This window comes from Bombina bombina, chromosome 7 (genome assembly GCF_027579735.1).
Source record: "Bombina bombina isolate aBomBom1 chromosome 7, aBomBom1.pri, whole genome shotgun sequence".
NCBI classification, from domain to species: Eukaryota; Metazoa; Chordata; class Amphibia; order Anura; family Bombinatoridae; genus Bombina; species Bombina bombina.
Window position 1 is genome coordinate 513,745,026 of NC_069505.1, and position 26,117 is coordinate 513,771,142.

Here is a 26,117-nt window from a genome sequence, read left to right on the forward strand (position 1 = left end):
GTCCCCAAGAACGGAACTCTTGTGAGAGGAAAAAGAGAACTCTTCTTTTCGTTCACTTTCCATCCATGCGACCTTAGAAATGCCAGAACTAACTCTGTATGAGACTTGGCAGTTTGAAAGCTTGAAGCTTGTATCAGAATGTCGTCTAGGTACGGAGCTACCGAAATTCCTCGCGGTCTTAGTACCGCCAGAAGGGCACCCAGAACCTTTGTGAAGATTCTTGGAGCCGTAGCCAATCCGAATGGAAGAGCTACAAACTGGTAATGCCTGTCTAAGAAGGCAAACCTTAGATACCGGTAATGATCTTTGTGAATCGGTATGTGAAGGTAAGCATCCTTTAAATCCACTGTGGTCATGTACTGACCCTTTTGTATCATGGGTAAGATTGTCCGAATAGTTTCCATTTTGAACGATGGAACTCTTAGGAATTTGTTTAGGATCTTTAAATCCAAGATTGGCCTGAAAGTTCCCTCTTTTTTGGGAACCACAAACAGGTTTGAGTAAAACCCTTGTCCTTGTTCCGACCGCGGAACCGGATGGATCACTCCCATTAATAACAGATCTTGTACACAGCGTAGAAACGCTTCTTTCTTTATCTGGTTTGTTGACAACCTTGACAGATGAAATCTCCCTCTTGGGGGAGAGAATTTGAAGTCTAGAAGGTATCCCTGAGATATGATCTCTAGCGCCCAGGGATCCTGAACATCTCTTGCCCAAGCCTGGGCGAAGAGAGAGAGTCTGCCCCCCACTAGACCCGGTCCCGGATCGGGGGCCCTCGGTTCATGCTGTCTTTGGGGCAGCAGCAGGTTTCCTGGCCTGCTTGCCCTTGTTCCAGGACTGGTTAGGTTTCCAGCCTTGTCTGTAACGAGCAACAGCTCCTTCCTGTTTTGGTGCAGTGGAAGTTGATGCTGCTCCTGTTTTGAAATTCCGAAAGGGACGAAAATTAGACTGTCTAGCCTTAGCTTTGGCTTTGTCTTGAGGCAGGGCGTGGCCCTTACCTCCTGTAATGTCAGCGATAATTTCTTTCAAACCGGGCCCAAATAAAGTTTGCCCCTTGAAAGGAATATTAAGTAATTTGGACTTAGAAGTTACATCAGCTGACCAGGATTTTAGCCACAGCGCTCTACGTGCCTGAATGGCGAATCCTGAGTTCTTAGCCGTAAGTTTGGTTAAATGTACTACGGCCTCCGAAATGAATGAATTAGCTAGTTTAAGGACTCTAAGCCTGTCCGTAATGTCGTCCAGCGTAGATGAACTAAGGTTCTCTTCCAGAGACTCAATCCAAAATGCTGCCGCAGCCGTAATCGGCGCGATGCATGCAAGGGGTTGAAATATAAAACCTTGTTGAACAAACATTTTCTTAAGGTAACCCTCTAATTTTTTATCCATTGGATCTGAAAAAGCACAGCTATCCTCCACCGGGATAGTGGTACGCTTAGCTAAAGTAGAAACTGCTCCCTCCACCTTAGGGACCGTTTGCCATAAGTCCCGTGTGGTGGCGTCTATTGGAAACATCTTTCTAAATATTGGAGGGGGTGAGAACGGCACACCGGGTCTATCCCACTCCTTAGTAACAATTTCAGTTAGTCTCTTAGGTATAGGAAAAACGTCAGTACTCGCCGGTACCGCAAAGTATTTATCCAACCTACACAATTTCTCTGGTATTGCAACAGTGTTACAATCATTAAGAGCCGCTAAAACCTCCCCTAGTAATACACGGAGGTTTTCCAATTTAAATTTAAAATTTGAAATATCTGAATCCAATCTGTTTGGATCAGAACCGTCACCCACAGAATGAAGCTCTCCGTCCTCATGCTCTGCAAGTTGTGACGCAGTATCAGACATGGCCCTAGTATTATCAGCGCACTCTGTTCTCACCCCAGAGTGATCACGCTTGCCTCTTAGTTCTGGTAATTTAGCCAAAACTTCAGTCATAACAGTAGCCATATCTTGTAATGTTATCTGTAATGGCCGCCCAGATGTACAAGGCGCCATAATATCACGCACCTCCCGGGCGGGAGATGCAGGTACTGCCACGTGAGGCGAGTTAGTCGGCATAACTCTCCCCTCGCTGTTTGGTGAAATTTGTTCAAATTGTACAGATTGGCTTTTATTTAAAGTAGCATCAATACAGTTAGTACATAAATTTCTATTGGGCTCCACCTTGGCATTGGAACAAATGACACAGGTATCTTCCTCTGAGTCAGACATGTTTAACACACTAGCAATAAACTTGCAACTTGGTTACAATCTTATTTAACAAAAACGTACTGTGCCTCAAAGAAGCACTAAACGATTAAATGACAGTTGAAATAATGAACTGAAAAACAGTTATAGTCTCAATCCTTAAAAACAACACAACTTTTAGCAAAGGTTTGTTCCCATTAGTAAATTAACAATAATTAAATTTGAAAATAAAAATTACAGAGCAACGTTTTTTAATCACAGTCAATATATAAGTCTCACAGCTCTGCTGAGAGAATCTACCTCCCTCCAAAGAAGTTTGAAGACCCCTGAGTTCTGTTAGAGATGAACCGGATCATGCAGGAAATACAAGAGTAACTGACTGGAAATTTTTGATGCGTAGCAAAGAGCGCCAAAAACGGCCCCTCCCCCTCACACACAGCGGTGAGAGAGAAACGAAACTGTCACAATTAAAACAAGTAACTGCCAAGTGGAAAAATAATGCCCAAATATTTATTCACTCAGTACCTCAGAAAATGCAAACGATTCTACATTCCAGCAAAAACGTTTAACATGATAAATACCTATTAAAAGGTTTAGTGTACTTTTAACAGAGTAATTCCGGTGAAATACCATCCCCAGAATACTGAAGTGTAGAGTATACATACATGTCATTATAACGGTATGGCAGGATTTTCTCATCAATTCCATTCAGAAAATAAAAACTGCTACATACCTCAATGCAGATTCATCTGCCCGCTGTCCCCTGATCTGAAGCTTTTACCTCCCTCAGATGGCCGAGAAACAGCAATATGATCTTAACTACTCCGGTTAAAATCATAGTAAAAACTCTGGTAGATTCTTCTTCAAACTCTGCCAGAGAGGCAACAACACGCTCCGGTGCTATTGTAAAATAACAAACTTTTGATTGAAGTTATAAAAACTAAGTATAATCACCATAGTCCTCTCACACATCCTATCTAGTCGTTGGGTGCAAGAGAATGACTGGGAGTGACGTAGGGGGGAGGAGCTATATGCAGCTCTGCTGGGTGAATCCTCTTGCATTTCCTGTTGGGGAGGAGTTATATCCCAGAAGTAATGATGACCCGTGGACTGATCACACATAACAGAAGAAATTATGTTTTCTTTCATACAGGTGGTGAGAGTCCACAATCTATTATTCATGGGAACTAACGTAATAATAATAATAGGGATTTAAAAACAGCTTTTTTTTATAATGCACTTATAAACAAAATTTATGCTTACCTGATAAATTTATTTCCTTCTTGACACAGTGAGTCCACGGATCATCATCAATTACTGTCGGGAATATCACTCCTGGCCAGCAGGAGGCGGCAAAGAGCACTACAGCAAAGCTGATAAATACCTTCCTACCCACAATCCCCCAGTCATTCGACCAAAGGAAAGGAGAAATGGAAATAACACAAGGTGCAGAGGTTCCTGAGGTTTATATACCAAAAAACTGTCTGAAAAAAACAGGGCGGGACGTGGACTCACCGAATCAAGAAAGAAATAAAATTTATCAGGTAAGCATAAATTTCGTTTTCTTTCTAATGACACGGTGAGTCCACGGATCATCATCAATTACTGTTGGGAATCAATACCCAAGCTAGAGGACACAGATGATAAGGGAGGGACAAGACAGGTAACCTAAACAGAAGGCACCACTGCTTGAAAACCTTTCTCCCAAAAGAAGCCTCAGCAGAAGCAAAAGAATCCATTTTATAAAATTAAGAAAAAGTATGCAGAGGACCAAATTGCAGCCTTGCAAATTTGTTCAACAGAGTTTCATGTTTGAAAGCCCAGGAAGAAGAAACAGCCCTCGTGAAATGAGCCGTGATTCTCTCAGGAGGCTGATGACCAGCAGTTTCATAGGCCAGACAAATAATACTCTGAACCAAGAACTCGATAACCAATTCGGAAAAACCACGCCTGGCTAAAACCAAGCATTCAATCTCCAAGCAGTCAGCTTCAGAGAAGCGAGAGTCAGATGAAGGAAGGACCCCTGAAGCAGAAGATCTTCCGTGAGAATAAGTCTCCAGAAGTAGGGACGACATCTCTACTAGATCTGCATACGAGATCCTGCGAGACCACGCAGGAACCATAAAAAAAAAAAAATGATGCTCTCTCCAGATTGATATGAGCAACGCCTCGTGGGAGAGAGCAAACAGAGAGAACAGGAAAATCAACCTGAAATCCCAAGGAACTGCTTCAGAGCGGCCAGGGTGGAAAACACCACCAGATGAAGCAACCGCTCCAGGAAAGTTGAAGGTAGAAAGAAGCAATTGTGAGCATCCGCCCACAAACATCCAAGTCACCTCCTACATGGCAAAGGAACTCCGAGTTCCTGAGTAGTAAGAAGTGAATACAGCGCCAACAAGAGGCCAAGGGATAAATATACTCACAGAGAGATAAAAGAAGATTATTTAATGAACCATGTTAAAAAGCATCAGTAATAAAAGACTATATATAAAAAATGTAAAAAGCACATATAAATAAAATTACAAATACAGGAATATCTTACAGAAGCGGCTCAAAGGGCCAAAGCTGATAATTACAATAAAAACAGAGGTAATAACAGGTGATCAGTGTGAGTGGTACACCAGAATAAGAGTGTATACTAATAAAACAGAATTAGCCTAAGTACAACTGTAGCAAGTGCATCAAGCAAAAAACTAATAAACAATAATACAAACAATAGTGTTCAAAATTAGTGTTACAAAAATAGTGTTCCAAAAAATAGAAAAATGCACTGCAGTGCAAAAAAAGGGGGGTAGCAAAATAATTGTATAGATACAATCAAATAGTGAGTGAGTGCAAATGGATATAAAAATGCTAGCTACTTAATCCAGTGAGGTTAAGATATAATTAAATAAAATACACAATATGCAATAACATAAAAAATAAAATACACAATATGCAATAACATAAAAAATAAAATATAAAATATAATCCAAAAAAGTGTTCAAAAAGTTGATCAACAAATGTTAGTGAAGAACAAAAATAAGTCAATCAAAACAAAAAAATGGAAAAAATGGGTGATGAAAAGCAAGGTGAAAGTGAGGAAATTGATTCCTTCCAATGTTAGTTACTTTAACAGATCCAAATTCCTGAGTGTGGTTGCTGAAGTAGCTGATTGGATCCTAGCACCTGTCAGCTGCTCCTATGGTATCCTAAAAAGTGTCCCTGTTTAGGGACACTTTTTAGGATACCATAGGAGCAGCTGACAGGTGCTAGGATCCAATCAGCTACTTCAGCAACCACACTCAGGAATTTGGATCTGTTAAAGTAACTAACATTGGAAGGAATCAATTTCCTCACTTTCACCTTGCTTTTCATCACCCATTTTTTCCATTTTTTTGTTTTGATTGACTTATTTTTGTTCTTCACTAACATTTGTTGATCAACTTTTTGAACACTTTTTTGGATTATATTTTATTTTTTATGTTATTGCATATTGTGTATTTTATTTTTTATATTATTGCATATTGTGTATTTTATTTAATTATATCTTAACCTCACTGGATTAAGTAGCTAGCATTTTTATATCCATTTGCACTCACTCACTATTTGATTGTATCTATACAATTATTTTGCTACCCCCCTTTTTTTGCACTGCAGTGCATTTTTCTATTTTTTGGAACACTATTTTTGTAACACTAATTTTGAACACTATTGTTTGTATTATTGTTTATTATTTTTTTGCTTGATGCACTTGCTACAGTTGTACTTAGGCTAATTCTGTTTTATTAGTATACACTCTTATTCTGGTGTACCACTCACACTGATCACCTGTTATTACCTCTGTTTTTATTGTAATTATCAGCTTTGGCCCTTTGAGCCGCTTCTGTAAGATATTCCTGTATTTGTAATTTTATTTATATGTGCTTTTTACATTTTTTATATATAGTCTTTTATTACTGATGCTTTTTAACATGGTTCATTAAATAATCTTCTTTTATCTCTCTGTGAGTATATTTATCCCTTGGCCTCTTGTTGGCGCTGTATTCACTTCTTACTACTTGTGCATATTTTTTGGAGGTTGGTTAGGATCTCTGTTTGGATACAGCTTGGGGATTACCTTAGCGCTTGTACACACACCCTTTTTCACTATGAACTCCGAGTTCCTCCCAGTGGCAGATGAAAACCATTAAGGAGACTTAAACTGACTGGAATCAAAGAGTCATGAGCACATTAAAATCGCTCTCAACTCCAAGAATTTAAAGAGGAGAGCAGACACTATTCATAAGCCCTGCGCCTTCAACAGACCCATACAGACTCCCAGCCCAGCAGGGTGATGTCCGAAGACACATGACCCAGGAATGTCCTTAAAACCCATGCCTTGATGCAAATACACCCGGAACCATTACAGGGAAAGTCTTTCTACAACTGATCTAGATCTATCCACTGAGACAGATGCAAAAGCTCTCTATCCTATGGAAATTAGCAAAGGGAATGATGTCCAAAACAAACATAAGACCAATACCCTCCTACCTTGAATCACTGAAAGTGAAGGTAAAACAACTGCAGCTGGATCTGAACTCCAAACCTACTAGTTACAAGATGGACAAGCTATGTACCGGACCACCAGAGCTTGCTGTTGTACGGACAACCACAGAAGAGAGAGAAAAAGGAACGCTCCTAGATATAGAATCTAGTAAGAAAATAACCTGCCACACATGGAGGTCCCAAGCGGACTCCTGTTCAGGTATAAACCAGACCTGGCCCCACATAGATTCCCAAATCATAAGGAACAGAAGCATCAGGGAATGGAGACGGAAGACCCAAATAATCATCCCTAGATAAGAAACAAAGGAACTCTTCTTCCAATTAATTTCCCTACCAGGGAAAGAATAGACAAGGTCTCTTAAAGGAGAACTTCATCGAAGGAAGGAAGACACCTGAACTATATAGTCCTGCAGTACTCCAAGACCTAAGGCTGTCTAGGATGAAGGTACTCAGACTTGAGAAGGTCCCATCAAAAATCCTTCAGGTCCTCAGTTCGTTCTGAACCGGCCCTTTAGAAAAGGAGAACAATACTCCCGAGATATGAGAGGCAAGTGCCTAAAACTCCATTTCCAAACTTGAACGGAACTATCACTCTCCAGTGAGAAAAATCCTGAATCCAGTTCAAGGGGTGTCTCTTGACACACCTGAATTGCAGACACACTGGAAAGAGAAAAACTGCCCTCAGAAGCAATTTTTAAAGAACCAGGAGCTTTAGGTGGCCACAAACTCTCTAAATACCAAGGGCAGTCTAATAAGCCACAACAACACAAAGAACCAACACCTGTGGGTGGATTCGAACTCCCAACCTCTGGTTCCCCAGGTAGGTATGCTAACCACTAAGTTATACCAGAAGGACTAAAAAAAAAAAAAGGCATGACTGACCCCGCAGGAAGAAAGCACCTGGGTTCAAACCCACAACCTCCTACCAAAGGTGCGGTGGATCAAACCACTACACAAAATCAGACACACAGATCCACGGCGCTCACCAACTCCAGGTCTTCCCCGGCAGCGTATCTTCGGCGCGTGCACACGTCAACAAGTAACCTGCTTCAGAACGAGGGTGCCGCCAGACAGCGTCCTCATTGGAACGCCAATCAGGATACAGGGGTAAACAAAAAAGTCAGCCGCAACTCCTCCTCATGAAAGCACAGGGACTCCTTTTTTAAAAAGTATAACAAAGTCTTTATTTGAAGTAGTATAACATAAAACCAAGATGCGTGAGACACAGCTCACAAATTCAGGAACAGGGTTCCAGTGGTGCAAGGAACGGCAAACATGTTTCGTGTGGGGCCTCCACACTTGTTCACTGCTGTTGATTGCACTCATTGGATACGCCTCTTAAAGGCAAATAATCATTTCAAATTACAAACATATGTGATATTAACCCTACCTGTTTATGTTACAAGGTTAAATACACATTTCTATCACATGAAAGAGGCTAGTATAAACATTGCTAGTAAATAGAGAATAGTACAAAAAAATTCAAAATCTGATTTGCTTATACTAAAAATGTATATAAAAATAGGACTTTGAAAAAAAAGGAAAACAGAATTTATGCTTACCTGATAAATTTCTTTCTCTTACAGGTGTATTCAGTCCACGGATTCATCCTTACTTGTGGGATATTCTCAATCCCTACAGGAAGTGGCAAAGAGAGCACACAGCAAAGCTGTCCATATAGCTCCCCTCAGGCTCCGCCCCCCCAGTCATTCAACCGACGGTTAGGAGAAAAAGGAGAACCATAGGGTGCAGTGGTGACTGTAGTTATTGTAAATTAAATTTGAACCTGACTTAAATATCAGGGCGGGCTGTGGACTGAATACACCTGTAAGAGAAAGAAATTTATCAGGTAAGCATAAATTCTGTTTTCTCTTACTTGGTGTATTCAGTCCACGGAATCATCCTTACTTGTGGGATACCAATACCAAAGCAATAGGACACGGATGAAGGGAGGGAACAAGTCAGGTAACCTAAACGGAAGGCACCACTGCTTGCAAAACCTTTCTCCCAAAAATAGCCTCCGCAGAAGCAAAAGTATCGAATTTATAAAATTTGGCGAATGTATGCAGTGAAGACCAAGTCGCTGCCTTACAAATCTGTTCAACAGAAGCCTCATTCTTGAAACCTCATGTGGAAGCCACAGCTCTGGTGGAATGAGCTGTAATTCGTTCAGGAGGCTGCTTACCAGCAGTCTCATAAGCCAATCGGATGATGCTTTTCAGCCAGAATGACAGAGAGGTAGCAGTCGCTTTCTGACCTCTCCTCTTACCAGAATACACAACAAACAAGGATAATGTTTGTCTGAAATCTTTAGTTGCTTTTAAATAGAACTTTAAAGCACGAACCACATCAAGATTGTGCAACAGTCGTTCCGTCTTAGAAACTGGATTAGGTCACAGAGAAGGAACAATGATTTCCTGGTTAATATTCCTATTAGAAACCACCTTTGGAAGGAAACCAGGTTTAGTACACAAAACAACCTTATCTGCATGGAACACCAGATAGGATGAATCACACTGCAAAGCAGACAATTCTGAAACTCTTCGAGCAGAAGAAATAGCTACTAAAAACAAAACTTTCCAAGATAATAACTTAATATCTATGGAATGCAAAGGTTCAAACGGAACCCCTTGAAGAACTGAAAGAACTAAGTTTAGACTCCATGGAGGAGCCACAGGCTTGTAAACAGGCTTGATTCTAACTAGGGCCTGTGCAAACACCTGAATGTCTGGTACAGCTCCCAGACGCTTATGTAACAGGATAGACAGAGCAGATATCTGTCCCTTTAAGGAACTAGCTGACAAACCTTTCTCCAATCCTTCCTGGAGAAAAGAAAATATCCTTGGAATCCTAACCTTACTCCACGAGTAACCCTTGGATTCACACCAACAAAGATATTTCCGCCATATCTTATGGTAAATTTTCCTGGTGACAGGCTTTCTGGCCTGTATCAGAGTATCTATAACTGAATCAGAGAAACCCCGCTTAGCTAGGATTAAGCGTTCAATCTCCAAGCAGTCAGTTGCAGAGAAACTAGGATGCTTGAAAGGACCTTGGATCAGAAGATCCTGCCTCGATGGCAGTTTCCATGGTGGGACCGATGACATGTCCACTAGGTCTGCATACCAAGTCCTGCGTGGCCACGCAGGCGCTATCAGAATTACGAAGCCTTCTCCTGTTTGATTCTGGCTATTAGCCGAGGGAGAAGAGGAAATGGTGGAAAGACATAAGCTAGACTGAATGACCAAGGCGCTATTAATGCATCTATCAATGCCGCCTTGGGATCCCTGGATCTGGATCCGTAAAGGGGAAGTTTGGAGTTCTGACGGGACGCCATCAGATCCAACTCTGGAATGCCCCAAAGCTGGGTCAGCTGAGCAAAAACCTCCGGGTGGAGTTCCCACTCCCCCGGATGGAAAGTCTGACGACTTAGAAAATCCGCCTCCCAGTTGTCTACCCCTGGGATGTGAATTGCAGATAGATGGCAGGAGTGATCCTCCACCCATTTGATGATCTTGGTTACTTCCTTCATCGCTAGGGAACTCTTTGTTCCTCCCTGATGATTGATGTACGCCACAGTCGTGATGTTGTCCGACTGAAACCTGATGAATTTGGCCTCTGCTAGTTGAGGCCACGCCTGGAGCGTGTTGAATATCGCTCTCAGTTCCAAAATGTTTATCGGGAGAAGAGATTCTTCCCGAGACCATAGTCCCTGAGCCTTCAGGGAGTTCCAGACCGCACCCCAGCCTACCAGACTGGCATCGGTCGTGACAATGATCCACTCCGGTCTGCGGAAACTCATTCCCTGAGACAGGTGAACTTGAGACAACCACCAGAGAAGAGAGTCTCTGGTTTTTTGATCCATTTGGATTTGAGGAGACAAATCTGCGTAATCTCCATTCCACTGTTTGAGCATGCACAGCTGCAGTGGTCTGAGATGGATTTGGGCGAAAGGGACTACGTCCATTGCCGCAACCATTAAACCAATTACTTCCATGCACTGAGCCACGGAAGGCCGAGGAATGGAATGAAGAACTCGGCAAGTATTCAGCAGTTTTGACTTCCTGACCTCTGTCAGAAAGATTTTCATTTCTACCGAGTCTATTAGTGTTCCCAGGAAGGGAACCCTTGTGAGCGGGGACAGAGAACTCTTTTCTACGTTCACCTTCCACCTGTGAGACCTTAGAAAGGCCAGAACTATGTCGGTATGAGCCTTGGCTCTGTGAAAGGACGACGCCTGTATTAATATGTCGTCTAGGTAAGGTGCTACTGCAATGCACCGCTGTCTTAGAACCGCTAGAAGGGACCCTAGCACCTTTGTGAAAATTCTGGGAGCGGTGGCCAACCCGAAAGGAAGGGCCACGAACTGGTAATTTTTGTCCAGAAAGGCGAACCTTAGGAACTGATGGTGATCTTTGTGGATAGGAATATGTAGGTACGCATCCTTTAGATCCACGGTAGTCATATATTGACCTTCCTGGATCATCGGCAAGATTGTCCGAATGGTTTCCATCTTGAAAGACGGAACTCTGAGGAATTTGTTTAGAATTTTTAGATCCAGGATTGGCCTGAAAGTTCCTTCCTTTTTGGGAACTACGAACAGGTTTGAGTAAAAGCCCAGTCCTTGTTCTGCAATTGGAACTGGGTGTATCACTCCCATTTTTAGTAGATCTTCTACACAGCGTAAGAACGCCTGTCTCTTTGTTTGGTCTGGAGACAAACGAGAAATGTGGAACCTTCCCCTTGGGGGAGAATCCTTGAATTCTAGAAGATACCCCTGAGCAACTATTTCCAATGCCCAGGGATCCGGAACGTCTCTTGCCCAAGCCTGAGCAAAGAGAGAAAGTCTGCCCCCTACCAGATCCGATCCCGGATCGGGGGCTACCCCTTCATGCTGTCTTGGTAGCAGGAGCAGGCTTCTTGGCCTTTTTACCCTTATTTCCAGCCCTGCAAGGGTTTCCAGGTTGCTTTGGGCTGGGAAGCGTTATCTTGTTTTGCGACAGCAGAGGTTGCAGCAGGTCCGCTCCTGAAGTTGCGAAAGGAGCGAAAATTAGCCTTGTTTTTGGCCTTAAACGGCCTATCTTTGGAAGGGCATGACCTTTGCCCCCAATGATATCTGAAATAATTTCTTTCAGCTCAGGGCCGAAAAGGGTCTTCCCCTTGAAGGGAATATTTAACAGTTTTGTTTTGGACGACACATCCGCCGACCATGATTTGAGCCAAAGCGCTCTTCGCGCCATGATGGCAAAACCTGAGTTTTTCGCCGCTAGTTTAGCTAACTGTAGAGCGGCATCAGTGATAAAAGAATTAGCCAGCTTTAGAGCATGAATTCTATCCATGACCTCATCGTATGAAGTCTCCCTCTGGAGCGACTCCTCCAGGGCCTCGAACCAAAAAGCCGCTGCAGTAGTTACCGGAATAATGCAGGCAATTGGTTGAAGCAGAAAACCTTGCTGAACAAAAAACAGAATTTATGCTTACCTGATAAATTACTTTCTCCAACGGTGTGTCCGGTCCACGGCGTCATCCATTACTTGTGGGATATTCTCCTCCCCTACTGGGAAAGGCAAGGAGAGCACACAGCAAGAGCTGTCCATATAGCTCCCCCTCTGGCTCCGCCCCCCAGTCATTCGACCGACGGTTAGGAGAAAAAGGAGAAACTATAGGGTGCCGTGGTGACTGTAGTGTATAAAGAAAATTTTTTCAACCTGATTAGAAAACCAGGGCGGGCCGTGGACCGGACATACCGTTGGAGAAAGTAATTTATCAGGTAAGCATAAATTCTGTTTTCTCCAACATTGGTGTGTCCGGTCCACGGCGTCATCCATTACTTGTGGGAACCAATACCAAAGCTTTAGGACACGGATGAAGGGAGGGAGCAAATCAGGTTACCTAAATGGAAGGCACCACGGCTTGCAAAACCTTTCTCCCAAAAATAGCCTCCGAAGAAGCATAAGTATCAAATTTGTAGAATTTGGCAAAAGTGTGCAGAGAAGACCAAGTCGCTGCCTTACATATCTAATCAACAGAAGCCTCGTTCTTATAGGCCCATGTGGAAGCCACAGCCCTAGTAGAATGAGCTGTGATTCGGTCAGGAGGCTGCTGTCCGGCAGTCTCATAAGCCAATCGGATAATGCTTTTCAGCCAGAAAGAGAGAGAGGTAGCAGTAGCTTTTTGACCTCTCCTCTTACCAGAGTAAACGACAAACAAAGATGAGGTTTGTCTAAAATCTTTTGTTGCTTTCAAATAGAACTTTAAAGCACGAACAACATCTAAATTGTGTAATAAACGTTCCTTCTTTGAAACTGGATTCGGACACAGAGAAGGAACAACTATCTCCTGGTTAATATTCTTGTTGGAAACAACTTTTGGAAGAAAACCAGGCTTAGTACGCAAAACAACCTTATCTGAATGGAAAACCAGATAGGGTGGATTACACTGCAAAGCAGATAATTCAGAAACTCTTCTAGCAGAAGAAATAGCAACCAAAAACAGAACTTTCCAAGATAGTAACTTAATATCTATGGAATGTAACGGTTCAAACGGAACCCCTTGAAGAACTGAAATAACTAAATTTAGACTCCAAGGAGGAGTCATGGGTCTGTAAACAGGCTTGATTCTAACCAAAGCCTGAACAAAAACTTGTACATCTGGCACAGCTGCCAGTCGTTTGTGTAACAAGACAGATAAAGCAGAGATCTGTCCTTTTAGAGAACTAGCTGACAACCCTTTATCCAAACCTTCTTGGAGAAAGGAGAGAATCTTTTGAATTTTAATCTTACTCCAGGAGAATCCCTTGGATTCACACCAACAGATATATTTTTTCCATATTTTATGGTAAATCTTTCTAGTCACAGGTTTTCTGGCTTGGACCAGAGTATCTATCACAGAATTTGAAAACCCACGCTTGGATAAAATCAAGCGTTCAATTTCCAAGCAGTCAGCTGCAGAGAAACTAGATTTGGATGTTCGAATGGACCTTGTACTAGAAGATCCTGTCTCAAAGGTAGCTTCCATGGTGGAGCCGATGACATATTCACCAGGTCTGCATACCAAGTCCTGCGTGGCCACGCAGGAGCTATCAGAATCACCGAGGCCTTCTCCTGTTTGATCCTGGCTATGAGCCTGGGAAGGAGAGGAAACGGTGGAAACACATACGCTAGGTTGAACGACCAAGGCGCCACTAATGCATCCACTAGAGTCGCCTTGGGATCCCTGGATCTGGACCCGTAGCAAGGAATCTTGAAGTTCTGACGGGACGCCATTAGATCCATGTCTGGAATGCCCCATAATTGGGTTAACTGAGTAAAGACCTCCGGGTGAAGTTCCCACTCCCCCGGATGGAAAGTCTGACGACTCAAATAGTCCGCCTCCCAGTTGTCTACTCCTGGAATGTGAATAGCAGATAGATGGCAGGAGTGATTCTCTGCCCATTGGATGATCTTGGTTACTTCCTTCATCGCTAGGGAACTCTTTGTTCCCCCCTGATGATTGATGTACGCAACAGTCGTTATGTTGTCCGACTGAAATCTTATGAACCTGGCTTCCGCTAGCTGAGGCCAAGCCAGGAGCGCATTGAATATTGCTCTTAGTTCCAAAATGTTTATCGGGAGAAGCGACTCTTCCCGAGACCATAGGCCCTGAGCTTTCAGGGAGTCCCAGACCGCGCCCCACCCCAAGAGGCTGGCGTCGGTCGTAACGATGACCCACTCCGGTCTGCGGAAACTCATTCCCTGAGACAGGTGATCCTGGGTCAACCACCAGAGAAGTGAGTCCCTGGTTACCTGGTCTACTTGAATTTGGGGGGACAAGTCTGTATAGTCCCCATTCCACTGATTGAGCATGCACAGCTGTAATGGTCTTAGATGAATTCGAGCAAAAGGAACCACGTCCATTGCTGCGACCATTAGCCTATTACTTCCATGCACTGAGCTATGGAGGGTTGAGGAATAGAATGAAGAACTCGACAAGCGTTTAGAAGCTTTAGCTTTCTGACTTTTGTCAGGAAGATCTTCATTTCCACAGAATCTATTATTGTTCCCAGAAAAGGAACCCTTGTGGACGGTGACAGTGAACTCTTTTCTATGTTCACCTTCCACCCGAGAGATCTGAGAAAAGCCAACACAATGTCTGTGTGGGCCCATGCTTTGGAAAGAGACGACGCTTAGATTAGGATGTCGTCTAGATAAGGTGCTACAGCGATGCCCCTCGGCCTTAGGACCACTAGAAGGGACCCTAGCACCTTTGTGAAAATTCTGGGAGCAGTGGCTAAACCGAATGGAAGAGCCACGAACTGAAAATGTTTGTCCAGAAAGGCGAACCTCAGGAACTGATGAAGAGTTTTGTGGATTGGGATATGCAGATACGCATCCTTTAGATCCACTGTAGTCAAATATTGACCCTGCTGGATTGTCGGCAAGATTGTCCGAATGGTTTCCATCTTGAAGGATGGAACTCTGAGGAACTTGTTTAAAATCTTTAAATCCAGAATTGGCCTGAAAGTTCCCTCTTTTTTGGGAACCACAAACAGGTTTGAGTAAAAACCTAGACCCTGTTCCCCGGAGGGGACTGGGTTTATCACTCCCATCTTTGATAGGTCTCTTATACAATGTAAGAATGCCTGTTTCTTTATCTGGTCTGAAGATAAGCGAGACAGGTGGAACCTTTCCTTTGGAGGAAGTCCCTTGAACTCTAGCAGGTATCCCTTGGAGACTATTTCTAGTGCCCAGGGATCCTGAACATCTCTTGCCCAAGTCTGAGCGAAGAGAGATAGTCTGCCCCCTACCAGATCCGGTCCCGGATCGGGGGCTACCTCTTCATGCTGTCTTGGTAGCAGCAGCAGGTTTCTTGGTCTGTTTACCCTTGTTCCAGCCTTGCATGGGCTTCCAAGCAGGTTTGGGCTGGGCCGCGTTACCTTCTTGTCTAGCGGCAGTGGAGTTATTAGCCGGTCCATTCCTTAAAATTGCGAAAGGAACGAAAATTAGACTTGTTCTTAGCCTTAAAAGGCCTAACCTGTGGGAGGGCATGGCCCTTACCCCCAGTGATGTCTGAAATCATTTCCTTCAATTCCGGCCCAAAAAGGGTCTTACCCTTGAAAGGCATATTAAGTAACTTAGTCTTGGACGACACATCTGCCGACCAGGATTTTAGCCAAAGCGCCCTCCGCGCTACTATAGCAAAACCTGAGTTTTTCGCCGCCAATTTGAAAAGCGGCATCCAATATAAAGGAATTAGCTAACTTTAATGCGTGAATTCTGTCCATGACTTCTTCATAGGAAGTCTCTTTCTGGAGCGACCTTTCTAGTTCCTCGAACCAAAAGGACGCCGCTGAAGTGACAGTAATAACACACGTAGCTGGTTGAAGGATAAACCCTTGCTGAACAAAAATCTTTTTAAGCAATCCTTCCAATTTTTTATCCATAGGATCTTTGAAAGCGCAGCTGTCCTCTATAGGAATAGTTGTGCGCTTCGCTAGTGTTGAAACAGCTCCCTCAACCTTCGGGACCGTCTGCCATGCGTCCCTTCTAGGGTCTACTATGGGAAACATTTTCTTAAATATAGGAGGTGGGGCAAAGGGTACACCTGGCTTCTCCCACTCCTTATCCACTATGTTCGCAACCCTCCTGGGTATTGGAAAAGCGTCGTCGTGCACTGGGACCTCTAAAAATTTGTCCAATTTGCACAACTTCTCTGGTACTACCATAGAATCACAGTCATCCAGAGTAGCTAATACCTCCTTAAGCAAAGCGCGGAGATGTTCTAGCTTAAACTTAAATGCTACTATATCAGGTTCTGCCTGTGGAGAAATTTTTCCTGAGTCTGAAATTTCACCCTCAGACAGCCCTTCCCTCACAGCCAATTCCGATTGATGTGAGGGTAAAATAGATAAGGCATCGTCAGCGTCTGATTGTTCATCCTTTTAATCTATATTTAAAACTGAACAATCACGCTTTCTCTGAAATGCTGGCAGTTTGGATAAAAGGTTTGCTATAGAATTATCCACTACTGCTGTTAATTGTTGCATAGAAATAAGCACTGGCGCGCTAGGTGTCGCCTGCGCGGGCAAAACTGGTGTAGACACAGAAGGAGAGGACGTAGAACTATCCCCACTACCTTCATTAGATAATCATCTTGGGCAACATTATGAAATGTAACAGAGCTGTCCTTATTTTGTTTGGATGCTATGGCACAATTATCACACACACTCAAAATGGGAACCACATTTGTCTCTACACACACAGAACATAGGTTATCTGATGGCACAGACATGTTAAACAGATTTAGGCAGGCAAACAATGCAATAAAAACGATTTTAAACAAAAGTGTTACTGTCTCTTTAAAAAATAAATGACACACTTTATTTCTGAATGTTCAAAAAACTATGAAGGCAATATCCGATTTTTATGAAATTTGGACCCCAGTGACTTAATGCTTAGAAAGTATTGCACAGCAAATATGGAGACTCTAGCTCTTAAAACAAGCAAACCGGAGCTAATTGTTGGATTTAACCGTTTTTATACACCACAATCCCTGCTACAGCATTGCTGTAGCTTTTTACCTTCCTTAGGGGTCAACCATCCACAGAAAAAAGCCTTCTGGGGTCACTTTCTGAGCCACGGGACCCTCTCACATGAAACTGCATGCACTGCCTTAAAATCAACTGTGCAGCTGAAGCTCCAAAATGAGGCCTCCTCCCTCAGTATACTAGAGTGAAGGGGCCTTCCTGACTAGATTTAGGTGTCTAAAACAAGCCAGATCAATAAAAAACGTCCCCAAGTGTGTATAAGTTTATAAAACATTTCAAATGTCATGGTATTGTAATAAAAACCAATCGATTTGGCCCCTAACAGTGTCTACCAGCATAAAAATCAAAAAGGGGAAGCCTGTTATCTTTTTTTGCTGAGGTGAAAGAAAAATGGCTTACCGTTTTCCCTGAGGGGAAAAATGACTGTCATCTAGCATTAGCCTGTTTTGTTAGAAGGAGACTAGTCATACCTGAAGCAGATGAGTCTGCAAACTGTTACCCCCAACTGAAGTTCTCTGGTTTCAACAGTCCTGCGTGGTAACAGTAATTGATTTTAGTTACTTGTGCTAAAATCATAGCCCTCTTAAACAGAAATCTTCATCACTTTTCTGTTGTAGAGTAAATAGTACAAGCCAGCACTATTTTAAAATAACAAACTCTTGATAGAAGAAATAAAAAACTACAACTAACACCACAAACTCCTCACCATCCCCGTGGAGATGCTACTTGTTCAGAGCGGCAAGGAGAATGACTGGGGGGCGGAGCCAGAGGGGGAGCTATATGGACAGCTCTTGCTGTGTGCTCTCCTTGCCTTTCCCAGTAGGGGAGGAGAATATCCCACAAGTAATGGATGACGCCGTGGACCGGACACACCAATGTTGGAGAAATTTTCTTCAGCAATCCTTCCAATTTTTTATCCATAGGATCTTTGAAAGCACAACTGTCCTCTATTGGTATAGTTGTACGCTTAGCCAGTGTTGAAACAGCCCCCTCTACCTTAGGGACCGTCTGCCACGCATCCCGCCTAGGGTCGTTTATGGGGAACATTTTCTTAAAGATAGGTGGGGGAACAAAGGGTACACCTGGTCTCTCCCACTCCTTTTTGGGATCGTAAATGCCTCAGTGTATACAGGGACCTCTAAAAATCTGTCCATTTTACACAATTTTTCAGGGACCACCATGGGGTCACAATCATCCAGCGTAGCTAAAACCTCCTTAAGCAGGACGCGGAGGTGTTCCAGCTTAAATTTAAACGCTAAGGAATCTGACTCTGCCTGCTGAGAAACTTTTCCTGTGTCAGAAATTTCTCCCTCAGACAGCCCTTCCCTCACTGCTACCTCTGAGTTTTGTGAGGGTACTACAGATAAATTATCCAAAGCTTCAGATTGCTCATCCTCTGTATTTAAAACTGAGCTATCGCGCTTTCTTGGAAAAACTGGCAGTTTGGATAAAAATGCTGCAAGGGAATTATCCATTACTGCTGCTAATTGTTGTAAAGTAACAGGGGCCAATGCGCTAGAGATACTAGGCATCGCTTGCACGGGCGTAACTGGTGTAGACACGTGGGGGGAGGAAGAAGGACTATCCTCATTACCCTCCGTTAAGGAATCATCTTGGGCAGCATTTTTAATTGTCACTGGATGATCTTTAAAATGCTTAGATGTTTTTGCACACTTTAAACATAAATGCAATGGGGGTACTGCCATGCCTTTTGAACATAAAGAACAAGGTCTATCTGAAGGCTCAGACATGTTTGACAGACTCAGACAACACTAAAATATTGAAAAAAATACTTTTTGAAAAAATGTTACTGTCTCTTTAAAAACATCCGATCGTAATGAAATTTTCACCACATGATCCTAATGCCTTGAAATGATTGCACACAAATTTTCAAATCGGTTAACCCCTTAATGCCCAAACCGGAGCAAAATGAAGTAAACACCCGGTTTTACCCACTAAAGTACGATGCCACAGTCTTTGCTGTGGCTTTACCTTCCATTAGGGTTATTTGCAGGTGTAAATTAAGCCTCCCTGAAGTCCTCCTGTACTCTAAAGGCTCTGCACATGAAGCTGCATGGAGCTGTGTTGCAAATCAACTGCGCAATTGAGGCGCGAAAATGAGGCCCCCTCCTTCATTACTCCAGAGTTATGGGGCCTTTCTGAGTCAGATTAGCTGTCTTACAAAATGCCAGGCGTAAAAAAAAGTCCCCAAAAAGTGTTTCCAACATCTAAAACGCTTAATAAACATAAGATTACCTTAATAAAGTAATCGATTTAGCCCATCACAGTGTCTGTCAGTATTAAAGCCCTTAACTGAAGCCATCATTCTATACTGTGTCTCAGAAAATGGCTTACCTTCCCTCATGGGATTTCTGTCAGTCTTCTAGCACTACCAGGTCTTGTTAGAAAAAATGACTGAACATACCTTAAGCAGTATAAGCCTGCAAACTGTTCCCCCCAACTGAAGTTCTCCTGTACTCAACAGTCCTGCGTGGGAACAGCAATGGATTTTAGTTACAACATGCTAAAATCTTTTTCCTCTCAGCAGAAATCTTCATCACTTTCTGCCTCAGAGTAAATAGTACAAACCGGCACTATTTTAAAATAACAAACTCTTGATTGAAGAAATAAAAACTACAAATCTAACACCACATACTCTTTACCCTCCCGTGGAGAATGACTGGGGGGGGCGGAGCCTGAGGGGAGCTATATGGACAGCTTTGCTGTGTGCTCTCTTTGCCACTTCCTGTAGGGATTGAGAATATCCCACAAGTAAGGATGAATCCATGGACTGAATACATCAAGTAAGAGAAAACATTATATATACACATCACCAAAGGATATCAAATGAACAAGTTAACGTCAGCTTCCATGTTTATACCAAGGGGGTGTCTAGTGTTAAGTGTGAATACCCACTGTGCTTCTTTATAGCACAGTTTATATTCCCTATCACCTCCCCTTGTATGTTTGGGAATGTGGTCAATAGCTTGAAACGATGCCAGGGATGAATCAGCTGCGTGCATACTTTTAAAATGTTTCGCTACAGGCGTGAAGACATCAGGGTTGTCAATATCCCTGATGTGTTCGAGGGCTCTGTCCCTAAGCATCCTCTGAGTTTTTCCTACTTATTGGATATGGCACCCCCTGCAGGTCAAAAGATAAACTACATAGGTAGAATTGCAGTTTAAATTGTGCCTGATCCGATATGACATGTTGGAAACTGAGGATTGAAACAGATCACCCTCAACAACATAATTGCAAGTCTTGCAGATTTTCGATTTACATTTGTAGAATCCCGTTCTGTGTGGTGGCCAAGTGCGTGTCTTATGTGTAGGCAACTGTGAGGGAGCTACTATGTTGCCTATATTTCTTGCTTTCCTAGCTACAAATTTGCAACCATTATTTGCCACCTTCTCCAAAGATGGATCGGTGGCAAGAATGGGTAAACATTCCCTAATAAGGTTACAGATCTTATTGAATTCAAGGCTATATGGGGTGCTGAAAATTAGCAAATAATGGTTGCAAATTTGTAGCTAGGAAAGCAAGAAATATAGGCAACATAGTAGCTCCCTCACAGTTGCCTACACATAAGACACGCACTTGGCTACCACACAGAACGGGATTCTACAAATGTAAATCGAAAATCTGCAAGACTTGCAATTTGCCCTTAAGAGGCGTATCCAATGAGTGCAATCAACAGCAGTGAACAAGTGTGGAGGCCCCACACGAAACATGTTTACCGTTCCTTGCACCACTGGAACCCTGTTCCTGAATTTGTGAGCTGTGTCTTACGCATCTTGGTTTTATGTTATACTACTTCAAATAAAGACTTTGTTATACTTTTTAAAAAAGGAGTCCCTGTGCTTTCATGAGGAGGAGTTGCGACAGACTTTTTTGTTTACCCCTACACAAAATCCCTTGAAGGAAAAGCCAGAAGCGTAGATTTGTAGGAAAATAAATATTGAAAATGCAGAACAAAAGAGGCCTAAAGTTGTACCTCAAAGTCACAGACAGGCTACTCAGCTGACGAAGCTTCAGCCACAAAGCCTGGCGGCTAGTACCGTCAAGTCTAGAAAAACCTCCAGCTTCTTACCCATGTTAGAGAAAAAGCTAGATTAATTCTGCAGAGATCAAAGTTCTCTGAATTAAAATAGAAAATTCCCTTCTACTAGGGACACCGTGCATTTCAAGAGAGATGACAGTAAATCCAGAAAAGGACGTGAAACAGGGAGAAATGTCCCCAGCTTCTCTATAAACATTCCTGTGAACATCTCACAGCACGAAAAATTATAGAACAACAGAAAATTATAGAACTGATAAAGTTCACAAAACTCTGAAGGAATGACAACGATAGGGAATCGGTGTCGTCCAGTCAGCTAAGACCTCCTGACAATCTAAGAGGATTTGAAGCAACCAACTGAAGGATACCACTTCAGTAACAGATGAAGGAATTAAACTGTCCAGATCTGAGATTTTAGCCTCAGAAACTACCTGCAAATCCTCCTCACTAGCTTAGAAGAAAACAAACCTGTGTAGCAGCATGTGGAGCAGAAACCCTCTAAACTAAGACTTTAAATGTCCTCTTGCCTATTCCCTGTAGGAAAGGAAAACAGACCAAGCCACAGATACCGCAAAAGATACCTGAGCTTGCAATTTATGTATGCAAATACACTCCTCCAAGAGATTTAGAGGAACCACAGGGCACTGCATGTGATGCCATAAAGGCTTGGGACGTTAAAGGAGAAAGCTGTGGCAGTGCCTTAACAGCATTTATCTTTAAAGACAAAGATTTTCTTTGAGAGTCTTGCGCCCCTATGAATTAGTTTAAATATTTATTTTTTCTGTATCTCTGGTTTAGCAATGCTATTAAATGTACAGATTGGTTTGAACTACACCCAGCACATAAAGGAAGATCAGAGCAAACTTGCCCAAGCTTCCAAAAAAAAAAAAAAAAAAAAAACTCTTGATAGAAGAATCATTAGCAGACACCTAAACATTCACCTCCTCCTTGCACATAAGGAAAAGAGAATGAATGGGGGATTGTGGGTAGGAAGTGATAATTAGCAGCTTTGCTGTGGTGCCCTTTGCCTCCTCCTGCTGGCCAGGAGTAATATTCCCAACAGTAATTGATGATGATCCATGGACTCACCGTGTCATTAGAAAGAAATAGGCATAACCCTCAAACTGAGACAAATGCCTGTAGAACCTTTCTACCAAAGGCTGCTTCAGAGGAAGGAAAACATCAAAATGGTAGAATTTAGCTCTGTGAATCAAAAGTTTTTACCAAGAGGCTAAAGAAATAGCAGAAGCTTTCTGACCTTTCCAGGCACAGAAAAAATAACAAACAAACTAGAAGGATGTCTAAACTCCTTAGTAGCATCAACATAATATTTGAATGCCCTAACAACATCCAGAGAATGCAAAGATCTTTCAGAAGCATTCTTAGGATTTAGGATACAAAGAAGGAACAACAATCTCTCTACCAAAAAAGTAAATGATGTCCGCAAACCAGCCTTATCCTGATGAAAAAGGAGGCTCACAAGAAAGAGCAGATAATTCAGAAACTTTTCTAGCAGAAGATATAGCCAGAAGAAATGGCGCTTTCCAAGAAAGTAGTTTAATGTTCAATTTATGCATAGGTTCAAAAGGAGGAGCCTGCAAAACCCTTAACACTAGGTTAAGATTCCAAGGAGGAGAAATAGGCTTCATAACAGGTTTAATACGGACCAAAGCCAGAACAAAACAATGAACTTTAGGAAAATTAGCAATCTTTCTATGGAACAAAACTGAAAGAGCTGAAGTCTGCCCTTTCAGAGAACTGGCAGATAAACCCTTATCTAGGCCATCCTGTAAAAACAGAAGAATCCTAGGGTTTCTAAAAGAATGGCAGGAAAGACCATGATCAACACACCAAGAAATTTCCTAGAAACAGATTTACGAACCTGAATCAGAGTTTCAATCACAGAATCTGAAAACCCCCTATGTCTTAGAACTAAACATTTCTATGACATCAAATTTAGAGATTTGAGATCCATAAGGAAGAAAGAACCTTGAGACAGAAGCTCTGACCGCAGAGGAAGAGGCCAAGGAGGGCAAGTGGACATTTGAACCAGATCCGTATACCAAATCCTGTGAGGCCAAGCTGGGGCAATCAGGATTACAAATGACTTATCACTCTGGGAAGAAGAACCTCTGCCTGAGGATCCCTGGACCTCGCAAAGTACCTGGGAAGTCTGTTGTTCAAAAGAGAGGCCATCAGATCTATTTCTGGGAGACCCCAAAACACATCCTGGTGAAGAGACCACTCTAATGGATGTAGAGACTGACGACTGAGAAAGTCTGCCTCCCAATTGTTCACCCTTGGAATGTGAATTGCAGAGAATAGACAAGAATTGCCTTCTGTCCAAGAGAGAATCCGGGACACTGCCATCATAGCCAGGGAACTGCGAGTTCACCCCTGTTGATTGACATAAGTTACTGCTGTGACATTTTCCACAGAGGCCAGGCTTGAAGGGCCCTGAATATTGCACAGAGTTCCAGAACATTGATTGGTAACCTCACCTCCCAAAGATCCCAAACCCACTGTGTTGTCAGAGACCCCCCCAAACAGCTCCCCAACCTGAAAGACTTGCATCTGTAGTGATCATAGTCCAGGTAAGATGAGCAAAAGAAGCCCCCTGAATAATAGACTGATGATCCAACCACTTAGTTAGAGACTGACTTCTATTGGGATCCAAAATCTCTGAGCACACTTAAGCTGACCACTCAAAATTTAAAGAGACAGTAACCTAAAAAAAATCTGAAGTTTTAAAAGTGCCCATAAATTCTACAAACTGCTAAATTGTATGGTGTACAAATATATGTCCCCAGACTATGCGAATCATATGTAAATCACATGACTGTGGCTATGAAGGTGTAGAGTACTTACCCGTCAGCACCTTTGTCCACTGTGCTTACCTCGGCTGCAGCATCTTGCTTCCATTAGACAAATCCATCCTAGGCAGTGAAAGCAAGATGCCAAGGATCTTAAACTAGTAACAGCATCTACAACCCAGCAGATTGGTGGTTAATCCACATTTCACCTGGGGAGGGCTGTGGATCCCACTAGGAGCAGCACACTGTAGACCAGGGGACTGGTGGATGACTCTGCATTTCACCTGGGGAGGGCTGTGGATCCCACTAGGAGCAGCACACTGTAGACCAGGGAACTGGTGGATAAATCAACATTTCACCTGGGGAGGGCTATGGATCCCACTAGGAGCAGCACACTGTAGACCAGGGAACTGGTGGATGAATCCACATTTCACCTGGGGAGGGCTGTGGATCCCACTAGGAGCAGCACACTGTAGACCAGGGAACTGGTGGATGAATCTACATTTCGCCTGGGAGGCCTGTGAATTCTTTACTGAAAAAAAAAATCTTTAACTGCTTGGCTGATAACTCCGATCAGTTAAACGACTGATGATGTAAGACTCAATGATGTGTAAGATTTGCACTTCCACTTTCACCACAGTCCATCAAGAAGGCAAAATAAAAATGACTGAGTATCATGGGAAGTAGAAGGGATTTAAAGCTGTGGTGTGTTGGATTATCTTTTGCCTCCTCCTAATGGTCAAAAGGGGAATTCCCACAGGTGATAACTTGTGGACTCTCAAAATATGATAAAATAATATACTGTGCACAATTTGATAATTTGATTAATAAAGTGTAAAGTATCTTAAAATGTGTTACTCACCATCACCATTTATGTGTATTTCCTCGTTATTGATCTTCTGGACATCACAATCATATGGATCTTCTCCAAGCTCAACCTTCGATACAAGTGGAGGTTTCACATCAACAGATTCTGTAAGAAAATATTTTAGTGAACTCTCAACATAATGTATAGCTCATTCTAATGCCTGAAACAAACACAAGTTAATTAAAACCATTTGCCCATTACAAATTGTTTACACAATTCTATAAGGTCTAAAATATTGCATGTTAATCCACGATATTAAAGGGACAGTAAACTCATTGTAAATTCCAGACATTTCTGCTGTGTTGCTATAGAATAACAAATCAGTCAAATCCAAATGTTTTTTTAAACAGACACCTTGTTTACTGCAATAGTTTTTCAAAAGTCAAACTCCACCCACCATTTTCTGCCTTTGGAGGAGCCAACCTGGACTTGAACTCTGCAGACAACAAGACTAGCCACATTTATATAGTTAGCATAAAGTGTGTTGTTTTGCAGTTGTTCTTATCTGTTAAAGTCAACAATGGAAAGATATAAAGCAGGGCTAGCCTTGAGAAGTCAGCAGGGAGCATTTCCTATTCTGAGAATTAAAAATGTTACATAAATATTTCAAGGTGTTTACTGTCCCTTAGAGCATACAATAAAAAAAAAAATGGTATGCTTACCTTAGAAATCCATATATTTTATGATAGTGAGAGCCCACAAGCCTTCACGTCATACATATGGCCAAGAGAAAGGAGAAAAGTAGAATAGCAGGAAAGATAAAGCAGGATAAGTGAACTGGTACTGCAGCCAAATGTACAAAAAAAATAAGGATGGGTCTCGTGGATTCTCACTATCATGAAATAAATGAATTTATCATAAGGAAAACATAAATTGTGTTTTCTTTAGTAATATGGATACATTTCACAAGCCACCGCAAGGAACAGCCAACACCAGAATTTTTGTTGTTTAAAAAGATAGATAATCCCTTTATTACCCATTCCCCAGTTTTGCATAACAAACACAGTTATAATAAACACTTTTCTCCCAGGAAAACAGCGCAGTCTGTGAAAGAAAGAAGGACTCCAATAGTGCAATATTGTATGAAATAAGCACTCTTTATTTACAACAAGCAAGCCAAATACTCACAATATCTGG

General features: G+C 42.4%; 1 protein-coding gene across 1 annotated transcript in view; it reads right to left on the minus strand.

The window, feature by feature from the left end:
- The window catches only part of LOC128666928 (zinc finger protein ZFP2), a 298,618-nt gene that overhangs the window by 104,195 nt on the left and 168,306 nt on the right, over nucleotides 1-26,117 (minus strand). The window contains exon 8 of the mRNA XM_053721748.1: nucleotides 24,975-25,085. Within this exon, the coding sequence (XP_053577723.1) occupies nucleotides 24,975-25,085 (111 nt within the window). The remainder of the gene's footprint in view (nucleotides 1-24,974; nucleotides 25,086-26,117) is intronic.